Source organism: Tamandua tetradactyla, chromosome 11 (assembly GCF_023851605.1).
Source record: "Tamandua tetradactyla isolate mTamTet1 chromosome 11, mTamTet1.pri, whole genome shotgun sequence".
NCBI classification, from domain to species: domain Eukaryota; kingdom Metazoa; phylum Chordata; class Mammalia; order Pilosa; family Myrmecophagidae; genus Tamandua; species Tamandua tetradactyla.
Window position 1 is genome coordinate 93,794,275 of NC_135337.1, and position 21,505 is coordinate 93,815,779.

Below are 21,505 nucleotides of genomic sequence, written 5' to 3' on the forward strand. Positions count from 1 at the left end.
TTCCCATGTTTAAGGTTCTGAAGGAGGGAGGTGTTCCCGTGCTTGGGACAGCCTTGCCTCTGGGTTCAAGATTACGCTCCGGGATGGATCCTAGTGGCCACAGTTGGCCTGAGGCTTGCTCACCTGTGACCAGGCTGGAGACAATGAGAGGCAGCACCAACATTTGCAACATCCTCATAAGAAGCTCTCCAGGGAAAGAGAAGTACTTGATCTGCCGGTAGGTGAGCTGGTACGGGCGCAGGGCAAAGGCAAGGCTGACCCCTAGGCCCAAAAAGAGGGGTCAAGGGAGTGGGGTTCCGTCACTCACCCCCAGGCAAGGTCCATCCATCCAAAGAAGAGTGTGTATACGTGAGTGTAGTAGACTGAATTATGTATGCCAACATGGAATACTCTTAATTTTACCCTACATTCCTGTGATTGTGAAGTCACTGTAAATAGTCAGGACCTCTTTAAGATGTTATTTTTAGTTAAGGTGTGACCCAACTGAATGAGAATGGGTCTTAAACCAGATTACAGGTCTCATATTCTCCTTATAGAGAATCAGGAAGTCACAGAAGGTAGACAAAAAAGGATGTCGCCATGCAACAGGAAGCAGAGACAAACCAAGGTACCCCAAGGACTGCCAGCAGCCAGAATGCTAATGTTCAAGGAGAGGGCAAGCTTTGCTGATATCTTGATATTGGGCTTCTCCTTGCCTCAAAACCATGAGCCAACAAGTCCCCACTGTTAAAGCCAACCTGTTGTGTGGTATTTGTCATGGCAGCCTTGGCAAACTAAGACTGTGGGATTAACAGAAAGAGAGAAACATTCTATGAGTGTGTGTGCATACATCCTATAAATGGATGACTGTATGTGTTACCATATTGATACGTGTGTGAATGGGTGTGAATCTGTGTGTAAATGTGTACACCCATTGGTGAATAATATGCATGCCCGGTGAGACTGTGAGATCATCTGTGAGCATGTACTTCTGCCTCTCTCTCCATATATACACATTCATATTCGAGTATGCCCTTAAATCTTCCTGTGCATAAACAGTTGTGATTTATATGCATGTTACTGCTTTCAAACACAGAGATGTGTGTGTGTGCCTGAACACATACGCATGTATGCCTGTATGTTTGTGTGCAAGTGTGCATCTGAACCCATAAGCACATGGGTGTATGTGCAGAGTAATACACGTGTGCGTGTGTTGGTAAGTTCTCGTATATGTGTGCAAGTGTAAATGCGAGTTTATGTGTTTGCACCCAAACGTTTTGGGCTTGCATAAAAATGTTCTCGTGTGCACGAGAGCATGCTCCCAGGTAGGGTGGTGTCTTTTTTAGCGTATACACAAGTGTGAATGCCTATTCACAGGTACATATGACGTTGCGTGCACACCCCGCCGTGCTTGCATGAGCGTGCGCCCATCCGCGTAAGGGGGCGTTGTGGTTGGTGGGATGCGCTGGTGTGTGCAGGAGACGAAAGCTGGGGTGGAGTGGAAAGAGGTGGCTACCAGGAATTTCCGTGAGGCCCCCACCCTCGCGGGGAGCCGAGCCCCCTCCTGCCGGACTCACCGATGACCACGGCGCTGACCGTCAACAGGATGAAGGCGTTGCGGCGCAGGAAGCGCAGCACGTGCTCGCGGGTGAGTGTCTGCAGGCGAAGGCGCGTGCGCAGCGCCCTCTGCTGCAAGCCCTCCTGCAGCCGCTGCAGGCAGCCCACCCTGCCCAGCCGCTGGCCGCTCTCTCGCAGAAACAGGCTGTTGCCGTGGCTACTCATGGTCCACCTGCAGGGACAGAGGGGCCGAGGCCTGGTGAGCCAAAAGAGGGAGGGCAGGCCGGTGGGGTTGGGGGGAGGGGGATGTTTCACAGCCAGTCCAGGGCAGAAGCCACAGAGGGGCCAGAAGGCAGGGGAGGGGCAATGCTGCCCATTTGGATGTGCCTGTGACAGGTGCCAGAGAACACTGTTTGGGACTCAAGGTCCCCCAGAGTCTCTCTGGAATGGCTGAGGAGAGGCTGAGCATACAGCAGCACCCATTCCCATCCTTATTTCACTGAGACCACGGCAAGCAAGCGGGGGGCCGCCCCCAGCTCACAAACCAAACTGGCAAGCTTTTATTGAGTGCCAGCTGCATGCAGAGCCCTAGACAGGACACACTGGAGCTAGCTGCCCCCCGCCCCCAAATTAATAGAGTTTTGGAATCTGGCCAGGGGAAGCTGACAGCAGATTTTCCACAAGGACACAGAATCCACAGGTGCCTTCAGACTGGACACCCAATAAATGCGGCTGCTCTGCGGGGAGCCCAGATAAACGGCGTGAAGGGAGCGGGGGAAGCCAGCCTAGGAAAGGAATAGTGACATTCTCGGCTGCAGCCGACCTTTAGGATCTGCCTTTGAAGGGCAATTTGATCTTCTGAGCCTTTCTGGGGAGCCAGGCTCTGAATGGGATGCTTTCTAAACTTCAGACTTTGCTGTATCTCCCCTTTACTTTTGGCCATATCCATGCATTCTAATTTATTTTATATTGTTGTCGAAATGGGTCTGCATCTTTTCTAAAATGGAAACTTCAGCTCACTACTTGAAATATGGCTTATAGTTTTAATACACATTAAAACAAACCTACAAAAAAAAAAAACAAAAAAAACAAACATACACATAAAAAAGTTAAAACCTGTTCATCTAACCAACTAAACACCTCACATGTACAAGGAAGCTTGGAAATTCCTACTTTCTGCATATTTCTTCTGCTCTCAAGGGTCGATTGTGACTTTCATGGGCCCAAGTAAATTTTGTCTTCATGGGTATCCTGCTCCATTAAAAATAATTATATATATGGGGGGGAGTGTGGGTGTAATTATATAATGACTGCGTTTGTAAAAAGATAAATAGACTAATCTTTCATATTTAAAATATTTTCTTTGACCTAAAAGGTTTTTTTCCTTCTGATTATGAAAACACTTCCATGGGCTCTAAAAGTACCAGGAGGCGTGGACACTCTGCCTGCTGGACCCAGTAGATAGGCCAGCCCTTCACACCGTGACCTCCCAACCACAGACAAGCAAACAAAAAGGACAGCACTCCCATCTGTTCATCCTTCCAGATATGTTGCCAGGGCCAAAGGCTGACCTTTGCCTAGTGCCAGAGATGGCACTGCCCAGCCCCCTCGCCCACTGGCTCGCCTTCCAATCCCATCACGGACGGCAGCAGCAGGAGAATGGAAGGAGGAAGCAGATGTGAAGTGTTTATTCTCCCAGCTCCCCTTCACAGGCCCCAGTTTGGTAGAGGCTGAGTTCCTCTACCTAAGGACAGCCCCCGACTTGTCTAACAATCACCTGCTCCAGCCATGGCTCTTTGCAAGTGCCATTACCAGCTCCCCCTCAGCCCCATCCTCCAGCCAGGGACGGTAAGGACTCCCCACGGATGCTAGTGCTGGGGTGCCACACCAATCTTGGTGGTTTCCCTAACCCTGTTCACATCTTTTTAAATACTCTTGACCTTAATCTCTTTTTCAATTATTCCTTTAGAAAAAAAAAAACTTTTTAAGATTATAACCTATAGCCAACTCAAAATTTCCCATTTTAACCACTTCCAAGTGTCCAATTCGGGGGTAATAATTACAGTTCCAATACTGTGCTACCCTACTGAACGTGTCATCTGTCTCCTGACTGGGATACCAGCTAGTCTGATTCTTAGGAAAAAACTCTGCAAGCCAAAGGAAGACATTGAAGACTGTATCCTACGCTGGACTCCCGTTGGGTTTGCCCAGGGTTCCTGTACCTGCAAAGGACGCTTGGCCCTTCACCAGATACTTCCTAACGAATCGCTGCTGTTACCTTTCCTGACATCTCTCTCTCTCTCTCTCACACACACACACACACACACTCACTGTGTGTGAATGCATCCAAGTCACCGCAGAGAGTCTGCGAGATGTCTCCGTTCCACCCACAGGTTTGTCCCTGAACTGATTTTGCTGCACTGGGTGAGCAGCTGATTTTCTGGGGCCACAATCTTGCATGCAAGCCTCGCTTTTCCCCAGGTGAATGGGGTGGAACTTCTTCAGGTCTCCATTTCCTACCTCTCCCGGGTCAAGGCTCCTGGCCCCCAATACAAGCCCCAGCTGACCAGTCTCCTGAAACCACAATCTCGCTTCCCACCTTGCTGTGAAAAATCCCAGACATGGGACCACAGACGACACAGGAAACACGGAACTACTCTCGCCTCTGGGGTCTATATTCCTGGTCACCAAGTGGTGATACAAAGTTGCCCTTGGAGCCTAAGGAAGTGTAAGGCTGAGATCCAAACCAGTCAGGAAAACTCCATTTTTTCATGCTTTTTTTCTCTCTCTTGCTTTCTCTTGGACACAAGAAGTAGCTTCGGCTAGAGCAGGGAGTTGGCAAACCACAGCCCTTGAGCTGAACCTGGCCCACCACCTGCTTTTGTAAATAAGGTTGTATTGGCAAACCATCCATGGGTGCTTTTGCACAATAGCAGCTGAGTTATGTCGCTGTGATAGAGACTGTATGGCCACAGGGCTGAAAAATTTGCTCTAAAATTACGTGTAGCCCAGGGGAGGGGTACACATGGGCTCTTTAGTTCCAATCCTGTCTCCCCCCGTCAGGAATTGGTCACATCCTGCAAGACAAGGCTTGGTCTAAGGACTGCTGGGGAGCTCAGATGACCTAGTACATGATGAGAACTGCACTTAGTGGACACACAAGGATGTCCACTGTGGTGAAAAAAGCAGAACCCAACAGACACACAAACAGAGACTAGTGCTAAGGTTAGGCATGTTTTTCTATCAACCTTTCTCAAGTTGTTCTACCCTCTGGTATCTCAAGCAATACTTATCTGTTGAAATGGTTTTCCTAGGACCTCCCCCTCCACTTGGGGCCATTCCGAGTCTCCCCAGTACCTCTGGGTCTTCTCTGGTTCTAGGGCTTCACTTGGCCCTGTTTCTTGAGCTTCCTGCTCAGGAAATGGCCCCTCTAGGCTCTCCAGTGTCGGCAGGGGTCAGAGACTATAAGGGCAGGTCTCCCAACCGGTTCCCCCAGTCTCCAGACTCTGGGATGTGGTGAGATATGCCAGGAAGCCTTTCAGAGCAAAGAGGATGAAGGGCCTCCTGCTTCCTAAAGTGGGCAAAGCCAGAATGCTAATGATATATCTTATCCAAACATTTTGATACATTTTATCAGGCTATGCTAGGCTGAGTGAGGATAGGAAGGAAAGGCAGAAAATCCTGTAGATCCCACACACTCTCGAACACACAGCCACACACGTCTTGTGGCAATTGCCATATCTGCGCCTTCTGGCATACAACCCCACACAGACACACAATTGCATACACAACTTCTCAGTCGCACAACCCCACACACAACTTTCAGAAATGCAAGCTCACACACGCAACTTCAGTCATATAGCACCTACATGCACACACACATTCTTGCCACGTTCAAAAGCCCGCGAGGCACGCAACCGTACACACACCTTCAGACCTACACACACGCCTCACTAGGACACCAAACACAAGACTTCAGACACTCAAATTCACTCCCACATTTAAACCTTCAGCCCCAAAGCTTGGGAAGGCAATCCACATAACATAGATTCAGACACACACACACACACTGGCGCGTGCCCACGCTCCCATTCGCACATACACAACCACACAACTTCAGCCCCCTAGAGCGCAGACTATAGTATCAGCAACAGCCAGGTCCGTGTGCAAAGGGAGGAAAACAACTCCCGACGGGGAAGGGATCCCAGCCCGGGAAATGGAGGCCAAAGGGACGAACAGGGGCGGCAGGCAGGAGGTTCCGGGCTTACTCCGGGGACGGGAAACTCACCAGGGCGACCAGGAGAGGAGCGGTGGGAGCGGCGGGCTCCAAGGAGCAGATGAGACAAAGGGCAGCCGAGAGGCCGAGGCTCGGGCGCAGGGCGCGCCCCTCCACCCGCCTGACCCCCGGGTGCGCCCAGCGCGCCTTCGACTCCCGCCTACCCCTCGAAACTCGGGGCGCCGCCCGCGCCGAGCCCCGGGGCCGGCAGCGATCTCCCCACTCACCCTGGTCCAGAACGGCAGGCCGGCCTGCCCGCGCCTCGGCCTGCGCGCTGTGCCCCGCTGGCTGAGACGCCGCTGGCTCGGGAGCCCCCGAAGCGCCCGGCCGCGGCCGCGGGGAACCCGCCCGGCACGGCGCGGCGCTGGCGCGGCACCCGCACAGCGGTGACACCCGCGCCGAGCCGGGACGCGCTGTGCAGCCGGCGGGCTGGGGGCCGGCCCTGCGCTCACGTGGGTGTGGGGGCGCCCGGCGGCCGGGGGAGGGGGCGGGATCCCCTCCGGGATGCCCCCCGCCTCCCCTGCGCCCAGCCCAGGCTCCGCCACGGCGCGGGAGAATGGGGAGCGGGCGTTTGGGAGCGGGGCGGGGTGGCTTCGCCGGTGGCCGGCCCCCGCCCCCGGCTCACAGCCGCGCCTCCTAGTCCCTCCTCCCAGCCGCCTCGGGAATCCTCCGAGGCCTCGACATCCCCCTGGGAGCGCGGAGATCCGACCCCGTAGCCACCGGTCCCGCCCGAGCCCGCCCGGGCACGAGCATCCGGGAGACGGCGGCCACTGCTTCGCCCTTCGCTGTCCCCTTCCCTCCCTCTTGGTCACTTGGCCGCTCTGTGTCCCCGAACCAGCCTCCTCCCTCTCTGAGCACCGGCGGTAGCGCTACCAACCCCGCAGGCCCGCTGAGAAAATTGGAAATGCCGCGAGTGGCGGGAAGCTCGGTGCACAAAGGAGGCGGCTAACCTCCGTTAGTATTATAATTAGAATTATTCTTTGTTGTCTCCTGGCCACACCCGGCAGCGCTGACCTTTCCTCTCTTCTCAGACGGTTCTCGCCTCTTCTGAGAGCGAATTTGCCATTTAAAGGGCTAAGCACCGAGTGAGGCACGTGATAAAAACACAACCAATATTCATTATTTTTATGCATCCTTCTTGTTAGTTTTTGGTCATTGAGCAGTACTCGATGGCACTCTCCCGAACTAGGCTTTTCCTTGGATTTAATCGTCACATCCCTATGAAGTTTGGTACCATTACCTCTAATTTCAGGTGAGGGTCCAGGTGCTCAGAGAGGTTAAGTAACTTGCCCAAGATCAAACAGCAAGTGAGCTCAATTCCAAGCTCCGTGCTCTTTCTCCAGGCAGCGCTGGCTCTGCTCTTCGCTGACACCTACTAGACCAGTGCTTCTCAAACTCACCTGCACCTTAAAATCAGTGGGAAGGCTTTTAAGACACTGGCTACCCAGGCCCCAGCCAAACCAACCACATCAGCTTTCCTGGGGGATGGGGATGGGGGACCCACACACCGTATTTTTTTTCATGCTTCCCAAGAAATTTCACATTGAAGCCCTGCCCCTAGATGTCAAGTTTTCCCGAGTCACACCTGCAACCTCTGCCTGCGACCTTTCCTCTCCCTGGGATTCCACTGCGAGCTGATGACATTTGCTTCTGCACCCCTTCCTCAGCTTTGAGCAGCCCCCCCCCCCCCCCCCGAGCTCCCGCTCCTATAGTCATTCATTCTGCCAATATTTACTGCACGTCTGCTGTGAGCCAGGCTGGGTCAGAGGCAGGGGATTCAGCAGGGAAAATAAAACAGATTACCCCTTGACCTGTTATACGAAATGATAACTGAATTAAATGGCAGTGGTTCTCCAATTGCTGGGTCCCACGACCCCTTTATGCTCTTAAATATCACGGAAGATGCACTCTGAAATCTGTTCTGTTTGTACCTGTTGAAGTGTACTTTGAATATCACTGCTTTGTCTTTCTTTTCTTTTTATATGTTATATTTAACAATAAAAAAACATTTTTAAAGAATCATGGAAGGGCGGGCCACAGTGGCTCAGTGGCAGAGTTCTCACCTGCTATGCCGGAGACCGGGGTTCGATTCCCAGTGCCTGCCCATGTGAAAAAATAAATAAATAAAAACTCATGGAAGATCCAAAAAAAAAAAAAACCATATAACTCCAATCTAATCATAAGAAAAAGTCAGACAAATTCCAGTAGCAGGTGTCCTATGATATTCTTGATTAGTCCTCCTCAAAACAGTTAAATTCATCAAAAACAAGGAAAATCTGAGAAACTTACATGGCCAAGAGGACACTAAGGAGACTTGATGATTAAATGCAATGTGGGATGGTGAGCCGGGTCCTGGAAGAGAAAAAAACTGAGGAAATCTGAATAAAGTAGGCCTTTGTTTAATAACAATGTATCAATATTGGCTAATTGTAATGAATGTATCTCACTAATTGTGACAAGTGTATCATACTAATGTAAGATGTGAATAATAGCAGAAAGGGGGAAAACCTATATGGAAACTCTCTGTACTATCTGCTCAATTTTCCTGTAAATCAAAACCTGTTCTAAAAAATAAAGTCTTTTGATAAAAAAAAAATTCATGGAAGACCCAAAAGAGCATTTATATAGGTTGTACCTATTCTCTTTACTGTAAGAGTAATTAAAACTGAGAAAGTCTTAAAATATTAATTCATTTCAAAAATAACAATAACCAATCCATCACATGTTAGTACCAATGGCATCTTTTACCAAAAAATAACTAACTAAAAAATAACAAAAATGCTAATGGGAAGAATGGCATGGTTTTACATTTTTGCAAATTGCTTTAATGTCTAGCATTAGTAAAAGGAAAGCTGGATTCTCATATTTGCTTCTGTGTTCAATTTATCATGATATGTTGTGTTGGCCAAAGTATGTGAAGAAAATTCAACCTCATGCAGACAAGCAGTTGGAAAAAAGAAGGATGTTTTAATCAACCTCTCAGATTATTTGGCTATTTTTGAGACTACACCAAAACTCTGTAATTTTAGTTTCATAAAGATTAGCTGCAATGTGGAATCTGAAACCCTATCAGTGAATTATTTCTACTCTGTTAATATTAGAATCCATCAAATGCAACTTTTATGCCCGCATAATTCTGAAACATCATTCATTAATAACCATTTGAAAAATATTAGTTTACTGAATTATGCAGCTCTTCCAAATATTGACACATCTCATTATCCCACATCAAAAAGTGACATTTGTTAATATCAACACCTATTTCAGCAGAAAAGTCTTTAGGTGTTGAGAAGCCATCAGGCTCATGGAAGCGAATATGAGTTTTTCAAGACTCTAATTCTCACTGGAAAGCTCAAATCTTATCAATGGCAACAAATACTGTCAGTTGTTTTCCTTGAAGTAACAGATTCATTTAATTTTTTTTTTCCTTGAGAAAAGCTCTGCCAAATATCCAAGTCGGAATAACAGACGCTTGTCTGTCTAAAAAAAAAAAAAAAAACACTAGGTCAGCTTGTAGCTCTATCACTCGGTGACCACAGTATTCCAGTGTGTGGCAAAAATGTGTCATAATTGTTTCACATTTCATCACATAGACTTTTTAAAAAATATGTGCTAAAGGGTTGAGAATTAATAAAAGCAATAATCTGTAGGTTTGGGTTTTTTTAAATGTCGGACTGTAAAGACAGCTTTTACTCACCATCAGGGCAGATTAACACAGTGAAAAAGACAAATACTGTCTTAATATTATTATGAAAATAGTTTTGACCTCACAGGCCCTTTGGAAGGTCTTAGAGACACCAGAACCAACTCTCTGCCAAGCACTTCCAGGAACTCTACAGCCTCGTCTGGAGCTACAGGGCAAGGGCTAAGGGTGCAGACCCTGGAGTCAGGCTGCTCCCCCCTCGCTTTCTAGCTCTGTGAGCTTAGGGCAGTTTGCTTACCCTCTCCAAGCCTCAGTTTTCCTCTCTGTAAAATGGGAATAACAGGAACTACTCAACAGGGTTGAACCAGGCATACCTGAGAAGTTCAATAAAGTTAGCTGCTAACGTAATGGAAAACTTTTGGTGGTGATGGTGGTGATGGCAGCACGGCGTTGTGAATTGTACACTTGAAAGTGGTTTAAATGGGAAATTTTAGGTTCTATAGATATTACCAGAATAATTTAAAAAAACAAAAAGCACAGAATTGTACAACACAAAGAGCGAACCCTCGTGTAAACTACGGGATACAGTTAATAATATAATTATAATTACACTGGTTCATCAACTGTAAAAATTAATAGAGAAAATTGTGCGTGCGAGATGGGGTAAATGGAGATGCCGTACTTCCTGTGTGATTTTTCCGTAAGCCGACAACTGCTTTAATTTTTTTTTTTTAAGCAAAAGAAAAAGTAACTGCTATGATTCTCCAGGGTTGGGGCAAGTGTGAAGTGAGTGCCCCACTCAAAATATTAGATGGGCAATCCTCATACTAGCTAAAATGTAGATGAGCCTTGAAAACATTCTGCTCAGGGAAAGAAGCCAGACCCAAAAGGCCATAGATTGTGTAATTCTATTCATATGAAATATTCAAAATAAGAAAATCCATAGAGATGGAAAGTGGGGAAGAGAGAATGGGGAAGGAGTGGTAATGGGTATGGGGTTTCCTTTTAGGAAGATGAAAATGTTTGGGAATTAGAGGTGATGGTTGCACAATTTTGGGAATGTGCTAAATGCCACTGAATTGTACACTTTAAAATGGTTACTTCCTTTCTGTTTTCGTTTTATTTTTCTGTTGTCTTTTTATTTCTTTTTCTGAATTGATGCAAATGTTCTGGGAAATAATCATGATGATGAATACACAACTATGTGATGATATTGTGAATTGCTGGGTGTATGTGTAGAGTGGAATGAGCATGTGTTGGGAATGTTTGTGTTTCTTTCTTGTAATTTTTTTTAATTAATAAAAAAATTTTAAAAAAAGAAGGTGTTAGGTAAGATAAAATTTGGACTTGCACTATGGAAGCAGGGATTTGCTGTGGATTGTGCGCTTTCAGGAGGTGGGAATCATTCTATTTATGCTAAAGCTGCTATTAGTAAAGAAACAGCTGTAATTAACATTAAAAAGATGGTTACTTTCGTGTTAGTGAATTTTACTTCGATAAAAAAGTAGGGGGTGGGTGGTGCAAAGGTGACTCAGTGGCAAGCATTCTCGCCTGCAGAGCTGGAGACCCAGGTTCGATTCTCGGAGCCTGCCCATGTATATTATATATATATAGTAGGGAGTGTGCCAAGAAGCTCAGTATTTACATATTTTAATATATTACCTTTTGGGGGGGGGTGCATGATCTAGGAATCAAACCCGGGTCTCCCGAAGGAAAGGCCAGCATTCTACCACTGAACTACCCGTGCACCCTGAAATATTTTAACATACTACTTTTGAAAATCAAATTTAATGCAAAAAAAAAACATTATGAACAAAATATCAAAACTGTAAATAAGTCAGCTTCCCATATGGCTTGGGACAACACTATTGCTGATTCTTTCCTCAATTAAAATTTTTATGTCTTGTTCACCATGGAATTTTGCATTGACTTTTATTTTTGTAAGTATTAGCATCGAAAGTGTTTTTCTTGGTTACTGAGTTTGTCGGTGCCCCCTTACATTTTTTGTTTGTTTTTCACATGGGCAGGCTCCGGAAACCAAACCCAGGTCTCTGGCATGGCAGGCGAGAAGTCTGCCACCGAGCCACTGTTGCACTGCCCACCCCCTTACATACTGTGCCCTCAGCCAGTGCCTCACTCCACTCTCCTTTGCCTCAGCCCTTTGAATCTCTTTCATTTCCTCAACAGCATAAAGGCTACTGGCTGCTTTTTACAGATATGAAAGAGCTCAAAGAGATTCAGCCACAGAGTACATTATTAGTAACTAAAGGGCCAGGATTTGAGCCCACATCTGTCTGGCTAAAATTTCCACCCACCCAGGTCCACTCTGACCAGTGGCACCCTCTCTAGCCCCAGCATGAGGTGCAGAGGCCAGCCCAGCATCCCCAGGCTATCCCAGACAACAGCTCTGGCTGTGAGATGGGGCCACAGCCAAGCCAAAAGGAGTCTGAGAAGAAGGAATCCAGGCTAATTCCTTTGTGGGAAGCGCTGCATATTAATTAGGGCAGAGTTAGCCTGCGGCATCCCCGCAGCCCCCAGTGTCATTACGCGAGAGGGGGCCTCATTATCCACTGGCAGCTTCCCCATTGTTCCTGCCCCCCACCTCACCCACCCACCCCCACCTGGGAGACAGCAGAGGAGGGCGGAAGAGGGCAAGACTCATCACCAGAGTGGCACAATATGCAAGCAAAATGTCCAAAACCACAAGAAAAGACAGGGAAAGTCAGAGAGCAGGGGGTAAGTAGCCCCCCAAAAAAATTTCCACTTATATTTGTATGAACTATCCAGAAGAGGTAAATCCATAAAGACAGACAGCAGATTGGTGGGGGACGGAGGCTGCAGGCAGGAGGATTAACTGGATATGGGGTTTCCTTTAGTGGTGAAGAGAAAGTTCTGGAAACAGAATGATTGCACGACATTGTAAACTGTACACTGTCAGATGGCTAAGATGCTAAAAAAAGAAGTTCCTTCTAGCTCATGACTATTTTACTCAACATTTACTAATATCTATTCTGTGACTTATAACAAGCAGGAACTTATTCTCTCACAGTCCTGGAAGCAAGAAGTCCAAAATCAAGGGGTCAGTAGAGCCGTGCTCCCTCTGAAGTCTCTAGGGCAGGGTTCTTCCTTGCCTCTTCCAGCCGCTGGCGGTCACATGCAAACCTGGCATCACTTACTGAGTCCCTGCTATGTGCCAGGAGCTCGGCTAGGTCCCAGTGTGACCTCATCTTCACTTGACTATGTCTGCAAAGACATTCACAGAAATAAGGAGATAGAACTGGGGGGACAACCCATCTGGCTTCCGGTCGGTTCCTTGCTGGAGGTCAGAGAGATGGAGGCAAATGAAATCCCTCCTCTTCCTTTTTGCTCACTGCAGGTTGGCTGTACCCCTGGACCAAAGGTCACAGCTCCTGCATCTCCAGGTCCTGGAAGTAATAGCTCTCTCCCCTCTCCCCTTCTGCCCAGAGGTGGTATCAGCCCCCAGTCTCCTAGACTTAGGATGCTGCACTCTCCTGGGTGGTTTCCTTACCCTCTACACACCTTTATCAAACTCCCCTCAAATTTGTACCATCTGCCTCCTCCTAGGACTTCCCTCTGCGCAGACATTTAGAAATGGAAACTGGAAAATAAATAAGCAGTTAGAAGTAAAGTGTGGTTGGAAATCCTTCAAGGTATTGAGGGTGGGGGACTTAGAAAAGGACAAACAGCCCAATTTCGTATGAGAAGGGGATCCAGCTTCGCTGCAGCATTGCTGACAAGGGAGAGAGAAGGAGAAAAGGAAGAAAGGCAGAAAATTCCAGAATTTATTTTATTTTTATTATCAAGATAATGCCTGTTCATTGTAGAAAATCTGAAAAATGCACCAAGTGTACAAAGAAACAAAGAAATCACCCAAATCCCACTCAAACCCACCATGCCAATGCTGGTAGATTGCTTTCCAAGTAGGGCTCTTTTTGTTTAGCTCAAAATTAGAATCATGGCATTTGAGCAGTTTGTTATTCTATTATTAGTTATTGCTCCTGAAGCAATTACCTCTGTCTCATGTGATCTTTTTAGTTTATTGTAGTTAGCACTGTCTGTCTCCCCCACTTGGTGGGCAGGTCATGGGAGAGGGGGCTTTGCCTTCATGTTATCATCTTCTGGTACCTACTCAAGCTCCTGCAACATTTGTAAATAATTGTCGAATAACTTATGATAGATTGAGTCATGTCCCCCACAGAGATAACCCCAGGTCCTTTCGATCTGGACCTCTGAAGATACTATTCTCAGTTAAGGTGTGGGCTCATTTGTGAGCAAAATCTTCAAAGATCCTATTTCCATGATGTCCAATCGAATCCAGGGTGGGTCTTAATGCATATGGCAGAAATTCTGATAAGCAAAGGAAGTTCATGCACAATCAGTCAGTAGAATTCAGAGAATGAGGCAGAACCACCAAGTGACAGAGGCAGAGACACAAGCCAAGAAACCCCAAAGAGGGCAGCAAGTTAACTCTGGGACCCTGCAGATTCCCGGAAGAAGCATGGCCTGTCGAGACCTTGATTTTAGATTTCTAGCCTCCAAAACCATGAGACAATTAATTTCTGTTGTTTATGCCAACCCAGTATGTGGTATGTGTCATAGTAGCCCTAGAAAACCAACCCAAGCCGATCAACCCACCAGCACATTAGGGAAGAGATTTTCTGTTGTAACCTCAAATCACTTGCCATCCTTCAGCTTGCTCTGTGCTCCAAGAGGTGGCTCTTGAGGGGCCATATTAAAATGTTTTGGTTCGGTCAAGCTGCCAGAATGCAATACACCGGAAGTGGGTTGGCCTTTTCAATGGAGATGTACTAACGTACAATTTACAGTTCTTAGGCCATGAAAACGTCCAATGAAGGCATCAACAGGATGGTACCTGGACTCTGAAGACAGGCTGCTGGCATCTGGGACACCTCTGTCACGTGAGAAGGCACATGGCCAGTGTTTGCTGGTCTTTCTTTCCCAAGTTTCATTGCTTCCAGCTCCTGGCTCCAGGGGCTTCCTCTTCAGTTTCTCTGGGATCTCTCTTTTAGCTTCTGTCTCCTTTAGCTTCTCCTGAACTTTCTTCTCAGTGTGCATCTCTGGGGGCTTTCTCTGTTCATGCTTTATCCTTTTATAAAAGACTTCAGTAAGAGGATTAAGACTCACTTTGAATGAGGCAGGCCACACCTCAATTGAAAGAGCTTAATCAACAGATCCCACCCACAATAGGTCTACACCCACAGGAGTGGATGTAAAGAACACGGCCTTTTCTAGGGCACATAACAGCTTCAAACCACAAATCAAATGGTCCCCTGTCCCCAGAGGAATCTGGCTGGCTTGAGATAATGGGAGTCCCCCAGTAGGAGGTAAGAGAACAGGGAGAAGTAAGGTGGGAACTAGGAAATCAAAGATGAGGGTATTTGCTTCCTAAGACTATCACAACAAAGTACTGCAAACTGGGTGGCTTAAAAAAAAAACACAGAAATTTATTGTCTCACAGTCCTGGAGGTCAGAAGGCTGAAATCTGTAGAGGAGAGTCCTTCCTTCTCTCTTCCTAGCTTCTGGTGGATGCTGGCAATCGGTGGCATTCCTTGGTAATCGGTGGCATCACTTGAAACTCTGCCTTGTGGAACCAAATGAGTCTCCTAGGGTTGCTAGAACAAAGTGCCACAAGCAGGATGCCTTAAAGCTTCAGAAATTTATTTTCTCACACTTCTGAAGGTCAAAAGTCCTAAACCAAAGTGTCAACAGGGCTATGCCCCCCCCCAGAGGCTCCAGGAGAGGGTCCCTGCCTCGTCCAGCTCCCGGTGGTCTTGGCTTGTGGCTGCATCCCTCCATTCTCCACCTCTGTTTTCTCAGGACCTTCTCCTCTCAGTTCTCTTATTCTCGGTTCTTAAAGAACACTTGTTATTGGATTCAGGGCCCATGTTAGTAAAGGACGTCTCGTCTCAAGACCTTTCACTTAATTACATCTGCAAAGACCCCTTTGCCAAATAAGGTCACTGTCACAGGTTCTGGGTTTCTTTTTTTTTGGGGGGGGTGTGCATCATTCACCCCACTGCAGCCATAAACTGGGAGCCTGATCATTTGTGGGCTGTGATCTACATCTGTTTTCCTTCCATTCTCCCCATCCCTCTACTGGAATCCTAGAGAGCCCAGCCAGGTCTCAGGCACACTCCAAGGCATGGAAGGGCTCATTTCAGGCCATGTGTGGGTTGGAGAATTAAAGAGAAACTAGCCGAGGAACAGAAAGGGGATTCCTATGGGTCAGAGAGACTGGTGGGGATAGGGGGAGTCTTGTGATTTTTCATCTTTTATTTGCTCTCTCTTGCACACCTCCAGACAATCCAAGAGCAGAATTGGTAGCTGCTGCTGGACAAATCTTAAAACCGGGAGGGAGAAGAATCTTTCTCTGGGGGAGGAACTGTGCGTCCAGAGTGTGGGGTGAATCACTGTGCGCTCTCTTGCACGCTCGCTCGCCTCTCTCTCTCTCTCTCTCTCTCTCTCCCCCTCACTCACTCTTCTTGCTCAGAGTTGCAGAAAGTGCAAGGTTCCTGGGCACAGAATTGCAGAGAGAGGCTCCAGAGGGCCAGAAAGTGCCATCAAGATTGCAGAGAAAAAGAAGCTCAAAAGAGCAATCCCATGAAGTGTTGTGAGAAAAGAGAGTTGACAAGGATGTGGAGAAGCCGGAAGCCTGGACCTTACTGGTGGGAATGTAAAATGGCGCAGCCATTGTGGGGAACCATTTGGCAGTTCCTCAGAAAGTTAACTGCAGAATTACCATATGATCCAACAACTCCACTCCTAGGTATCGACTCAAAAGAACTGAGAACAGGACTCAAATAGATGTTTGCACGTGGTTAAAACAGCATTTCATAATATCCAAAAGGTGGAAACTACCCAAATGTCCATCAATGGGCAAAGGCATAAACAAAATCTGATGTATACATATAATGGCATATTATCCAGGCATAAAAAAGAAATGACGTTCAGATGCACAGAATAACCTTGAAGACATTATGCTCAGGGAAAGAAACAGGACACAAAAGGACAAATGTTGCACAACTCCACTTATGTGAAATATCTAGAATAAGCAAAGTCATAGAAAGTAGATCAGAGCTTCCATGGAACTTACTGCTTAGTGGGTACAGAGTTTCTGTTTGGGGTGATGGAAACGTTTGGGTACTGGGGGGTAGTGACTGGGAGCACAACTTCTGAGTGTAATTAATGCCACTGAAGTGTACACATGAATGTGGTCAAAATGAAAACTTCTGCATTGTATATATGTCACCACAATAACTTTTTTTTTTTTTTTTTTGGCATGGGCAGGCACAGGGAATTGAGCCCGGGGTCTCTGGCACAGCAGGCAAGAATTCTGCTACTAAGCACTGTCACATCGCTCACCACAATTGCTTTCAATTGAAAGCAATTCAAGCTTTTTAATTGAAAACAAAGGAGAAGCTGAAAGGAGGTAGGGAGGAGGAGGAGGAAAGAAGAGGGGAAGGAGCAGAATGGGCAAGCAGACCCATGCAGGAATCAGCTTGACAGTCACTGTCTTCTGTCCTGAGACCGTGCCCCCCAGTACTAGACAGTCAGGGACGCTGAGGCTTCCTCAAATTACCTCAAACCCACCCTGTGCCATGCATCTGCCCTTTGAGAGTTGAAGTCCAGACAGGAGTTTCTGCTTGGCTGAGGTTAGACCCCATTCCTTGGCAGTAAATGTCCCAGGTGGCTAAAGCCCTTCATCAGTCCTGTCTCCCAACTAACTTGGGTTCCCCCATAAATAGGAAGGATTTTGGTTGCTAAATAGCCAAAACAGGAATGCCCATGGCAGAAGCAGCAGCAAATCTTGGGCTGGTCAAGACAGAGACTGTGTCCTAGCTTGGCAGGGCTGCCCTCACTCAACCATTTAGGAAACTCCTTTGGACCAGAAACAGGCTAAAAATTGGTAATTCACTGGTGATTAAGACAGAAAAGATTCCAGCCAAGGAGCCAAAGTTGTAGAGAGGGAGGTAAGAGAATCACAAGCGAAGATGAGTGCTATGAAGAGAAAGAGGGGTGAAGTACAGCACAGTCACAATATATTTCAGGACAGGTGGTCAGAGAAGGTCCCATTAGGAGATAACATTTCAGCACAGATCTAATGGATCAGAGGGAATAAATCACATGAAAACCCAGGAGAAAAACATTCCGGAGAGGGGAAAGCACATGCATGAAATTAAACAAGCTTGGTGAGTCTCAGCACCAGCATGGCTGAGCCTTAATGATGCAAAGGTGTGGCAGGTAGAAAGGAGAGGTGGGCAGAGCCAGGTGTGGTAAGGAACTGGAATTTTGCAGGTCATGGCAAGAGGCTTGGATATTATTCTAAACAGTAGGCTCGCCTCACTCCGCCTACCTATTAGTCTAAAAGTCACTGTCTTCCTAAACTAACAGGTAACACCTAAAACCACTAATGTGGCAAGCTTTTCCAAGAAGGAAGGTCAGGAATGAGAAGTGAATGGAGGGTAGAAATCTAATGCATTAGTCAGCTATTTCTGCATGACAAATTACCCCAAAATTTAGTGGCTTAAAACAATACATGCTGTGTAATGATACTGTGAGCCATTGATTGTTTACTTGGATAGATTGTACAGTAGGTGAATTTATCCCAATAAAATTATATCCAAAAGAACACACATATTTAGCATATTGGTTTCTATGGGTCAGAAGTCCTGCTGACCATCTCTCGCAAGGCTAAAGCCAAGGTTTTGACCAGGCTGCAGTCTCTTCCCAAGGCTCGACTGGAAAAAGATGCTTTTCCAGGTTCACTCACGTGGTTGTTGGCAGGATTCGGTTCCTCACAGGTTACAGGATTGAGAGTTTTGGGTCCTTGCTGGCTGTTCCCTGCCATGAGGGCCTCTCCATCGGGCAGCTCACAACCAACAGCTGGTGCCCCTCAGAGTAATCAAGAAAGAGCAAACAAGATAATCTCGGAAGTGATATCCCATCACTCCTTCTTTATTCCGTGAGTTAGAAGGGAGTCATTAGGTCCAGCCCACACTCAAGGGAAGGGGGTTGCACGAGGGCTGAAATGCCAGGAGGTGAGGAAAACTGGGAGCATCACAAGTGGCTGCATATCTCATCTCAGGAGCATTACATTTGGGACATGGATGGCAGAAAGCCAGCTAGTGAAGGACGGAGAGCAGAGGCAAATGGAAATGGGAGAAGATTCAAGTTTCAAGGGGTCAACATTTTCAAACACTACCCAGAGGATAAGTTGAATGGGGGTGGAAGAAAATAAAATAGAATTTGCCAAATGCAGGAGGACACCACCTGAGCTATTTTGAGGGGACTGATGGGGGCTACAGCCATACTGACCAATGCTGCCCACTCACTGACCAGCATGGCCACATGGCCACAGGCAGTGGTGACCAGAGCCTCCTCTCCCAGCCTGGGGCTTCCCACTGTCTCCTGACACCTCCCCTGGAATGTGACCTCATTTCTCAAAGACAAAATTGATTCTAGGTCATATCCCCCTGGAGCAAGACACCAATTGATGTGATTATCTCCAAGAGAAAGGGGGCACCTACTAAAAGTAGATACTGATGCCCCAGAAGGGAAGACACCAGGGGACCTAGAAAGGGGTCTTTGATAATTACCTACCAAGAGACAAGGCAATTTCAGAACAGAGGGCAACTCCACTTAACACCAAAGGAAAAAGGGAAGGGAAGAACAGCTAGAAGTTTGGAAAGGGTTTCCTGCCTTCTTTGGGCATCCTGTAATATCACTCTAACCCAAGGGCAGAATTCTACTCCCTACTTTGATATTATTTACTATATAGAACAGGTGGTCCCAGCAAAGATACATGAAAAAAGGAATTTCTATAAAGCTCCCCTTCACTTTAAAACTCAGAGAGCTAGTTTTACAAAGAAATATAATTTCCAATTGGCCTGAGTTAGAAATATTTCATCTTCTGTTTGTTGGGAGGAGAGAAATGTACAAACTAGGACATTATATTAGATGATACATATATACATACATACATACGTGATAGAGAGATATATTGATTAGATAGAGGTACATGTATAGACACAGATACAGGCACAAATACAGATACAGGAATAGATAAGGTGTAGGTATAGGTAGAGAGATTTAGAGAAATGGCTAATGTGAAATTATGAGCATGTTCAGAATAGATATTTCTGGATCATGAAATTACAGATGATTCTTTTCTTCTCTATGTTTTTGTGTATTTTGCAAATTTTACAAAATATGCATATGTTACTTTCATACCATAAACAAGCTTAGTTGTTAGCTTATATTTTAGGTATTTGAGTTAGAAGAATAGCAAAAATTTTGCCCACCCTGGGGCTTATGTTTATAAGTGTTTCTGTGGCATTTTTTTTAACTCCATCATTTCTGTTAGCCATACACAGTTGAACTTCTTGAGACGAGAGCTCATTGCATTTCTGCTATGTTTCCCACCAGACACCTGTCAATCTTTTGACTGTGGCTTTTCTCTAGTGTCCAAAGGAGTACCAAAGTCAGGAGCGGGAGTTGAGTTTTGGAAGTTGATATGGAGAGTCAAACTGGGGTGGGAAGATGAAAAGTGGTCAATGTATCCTGTTTCAAATGCTCATGGAGTGGTTCTGTACTCTAGGAGGGCATTGGCATGAATGGGTTAAACCCACAAAAAGCCAGAATGGGACAGATGACAGCCCCCATTAACAACCTTGATGGATGCCATCAGAGACTCATGTTGGAGTCAAAGTGCAGGTCCAACAAAAGAAAGCTTCCTCGGGTGTCTCCTGAATGGCTTGGCACAAATGCTTCTCAGTAGAGGTACCCCCCCCCCCCATAATAACATGGAATCTTGAATAGGGAGTGAGATCTTGTTGGTTTGTCCACTGATATATCCCAGAGTAATTTGAGCCAAGAATAAAAAAGTATTTGCAAAGTCTCCTTGGGGAACTGGGGAGAGAGGAGGAAATATTAAATTTCCCCTTCTGGGGAATCCCTGATATTTTCTCAAGCAGTGGGGACAACTAACTCAATAGGCTGAGCCTTCCATCTTGGGGATCACCCTTATGAAACTTATTCCTGCAAAGCAGAAGGTAATCCTACTTATAATTATGCCTAAGAGTCACCCCCAGAGAACCTCTTTTGTTACTCAGATGTGACCCCTCTCTCTAAGCCAACTCTGCAGGTGAACTCACTGCCCTCTCCCCCTCTACGTGGGTCATGAATGCCAGGGTGTAAATCTCCCTGGCAATGTGGGACATGACTCCCAAGGATGATCTGGGACCCCGCATGATGGGATTTAGAAAGCTTTCTTGACCAAAAGAGGGGAGAGAGAGAAATGAAACAAAATAAGGTTTCAGTGGCTGACATATTTCAGAGTTGATAGATTATATGGAGGTTACTCTTATGCATTAAACCCTTTCAGTTTATGGTGTGTTGGAGTGGCTGGAGAGAAGGACCTGTAACTATTGAGCTGTGTTCCAGTAGCCTTGATTCTTGAAGACGACTGTATAACTATATAGCTTTTACAATGTGACTGTGTGATTGCAATACTAGCGGTCAATGAGAGGAAGGAGTAAAGGTTATGAGATGTATGGGTTTTTTCTTTTTTCTTCATACTTCTTTTTCTGGGGTGATGCATATGTTTTTTAAATGATCATGGTTATTGAAAGATGAGTAGAAAATATGGACTAAAAATAAATAAATAATAGGGAGAACAAAGCTTAAAATAAATTGGGTAGATTGAAATACTAGTGAACAATGAAAGGGAGTGATGAGGGGTATAGAAAAAATAGGGGGAACAAAGGTTAAAATCTATTGAGTAGATGGAAATACTAGTGGTCAATAAGAAGGAGGGGAAAGGGGTACGGTATGTGTGAGTTTTTTCTTTTTTTCTTTTTATTTCTTTTTCTAGAGTGATGCAAATGTTCTAAAACATGATCATGGTAATGAATATATTACTATGTGATGATATTGTAAGGCATTGATTGTACACCATACATGAAATGTTGCATGTTAAGAATGTTTGCATTTTGATAATACAAAATACA

At 46.2% G+C, this 21,505-nt stretch overlaps 1 protein-coding gene and 1 long non-coding RNA gene across 2 annotated transcripts in view; both read right to left on the reverse strand.

Moving 5' to 3' along the window:
- SLC1A6 (solute carrier family 1 member 6) overlaps positions 1-21,505 on the reverse strand; it is a 54,248-nt gene that overhangs the window by 18,365 nt on the left and 14,378 nt on the right. Inside the window, exons 3-5 of the mRNA XM_077121904.1 lie at positions 18,268-18,389; positions 1,557-1,768; positions 124-261 (exon numbers count right to left, since the gene is read on the reverse strand). Coding sequence (XP_076978019.1) covers positions 124-261; positions 1,557-1,761 — 343 coding nt within the window. The 5' untranslated portion in view covers positions 1,762-1,768; positions 18,268-18,389. The remainder of the gene's footprint in view (positions 1-123; positions 262-1,556; positions 1,769-18,267; positions 18,390-21,505) is intronic.
- Positions 7,084-8,166, reverse strand: LOC143649697 (uncharacterized). Its single transcript, XR_013159148.1, has 3 exons — positions 8,102-8,166; positions 7,876-7,911; positions 7,084-7,218 (listed from the first exon to the last, which is right to left on the reverse strand). It is a non-coding gene; the product is annotated as an uncharacterized LOC143649697 (long non-coding RNA).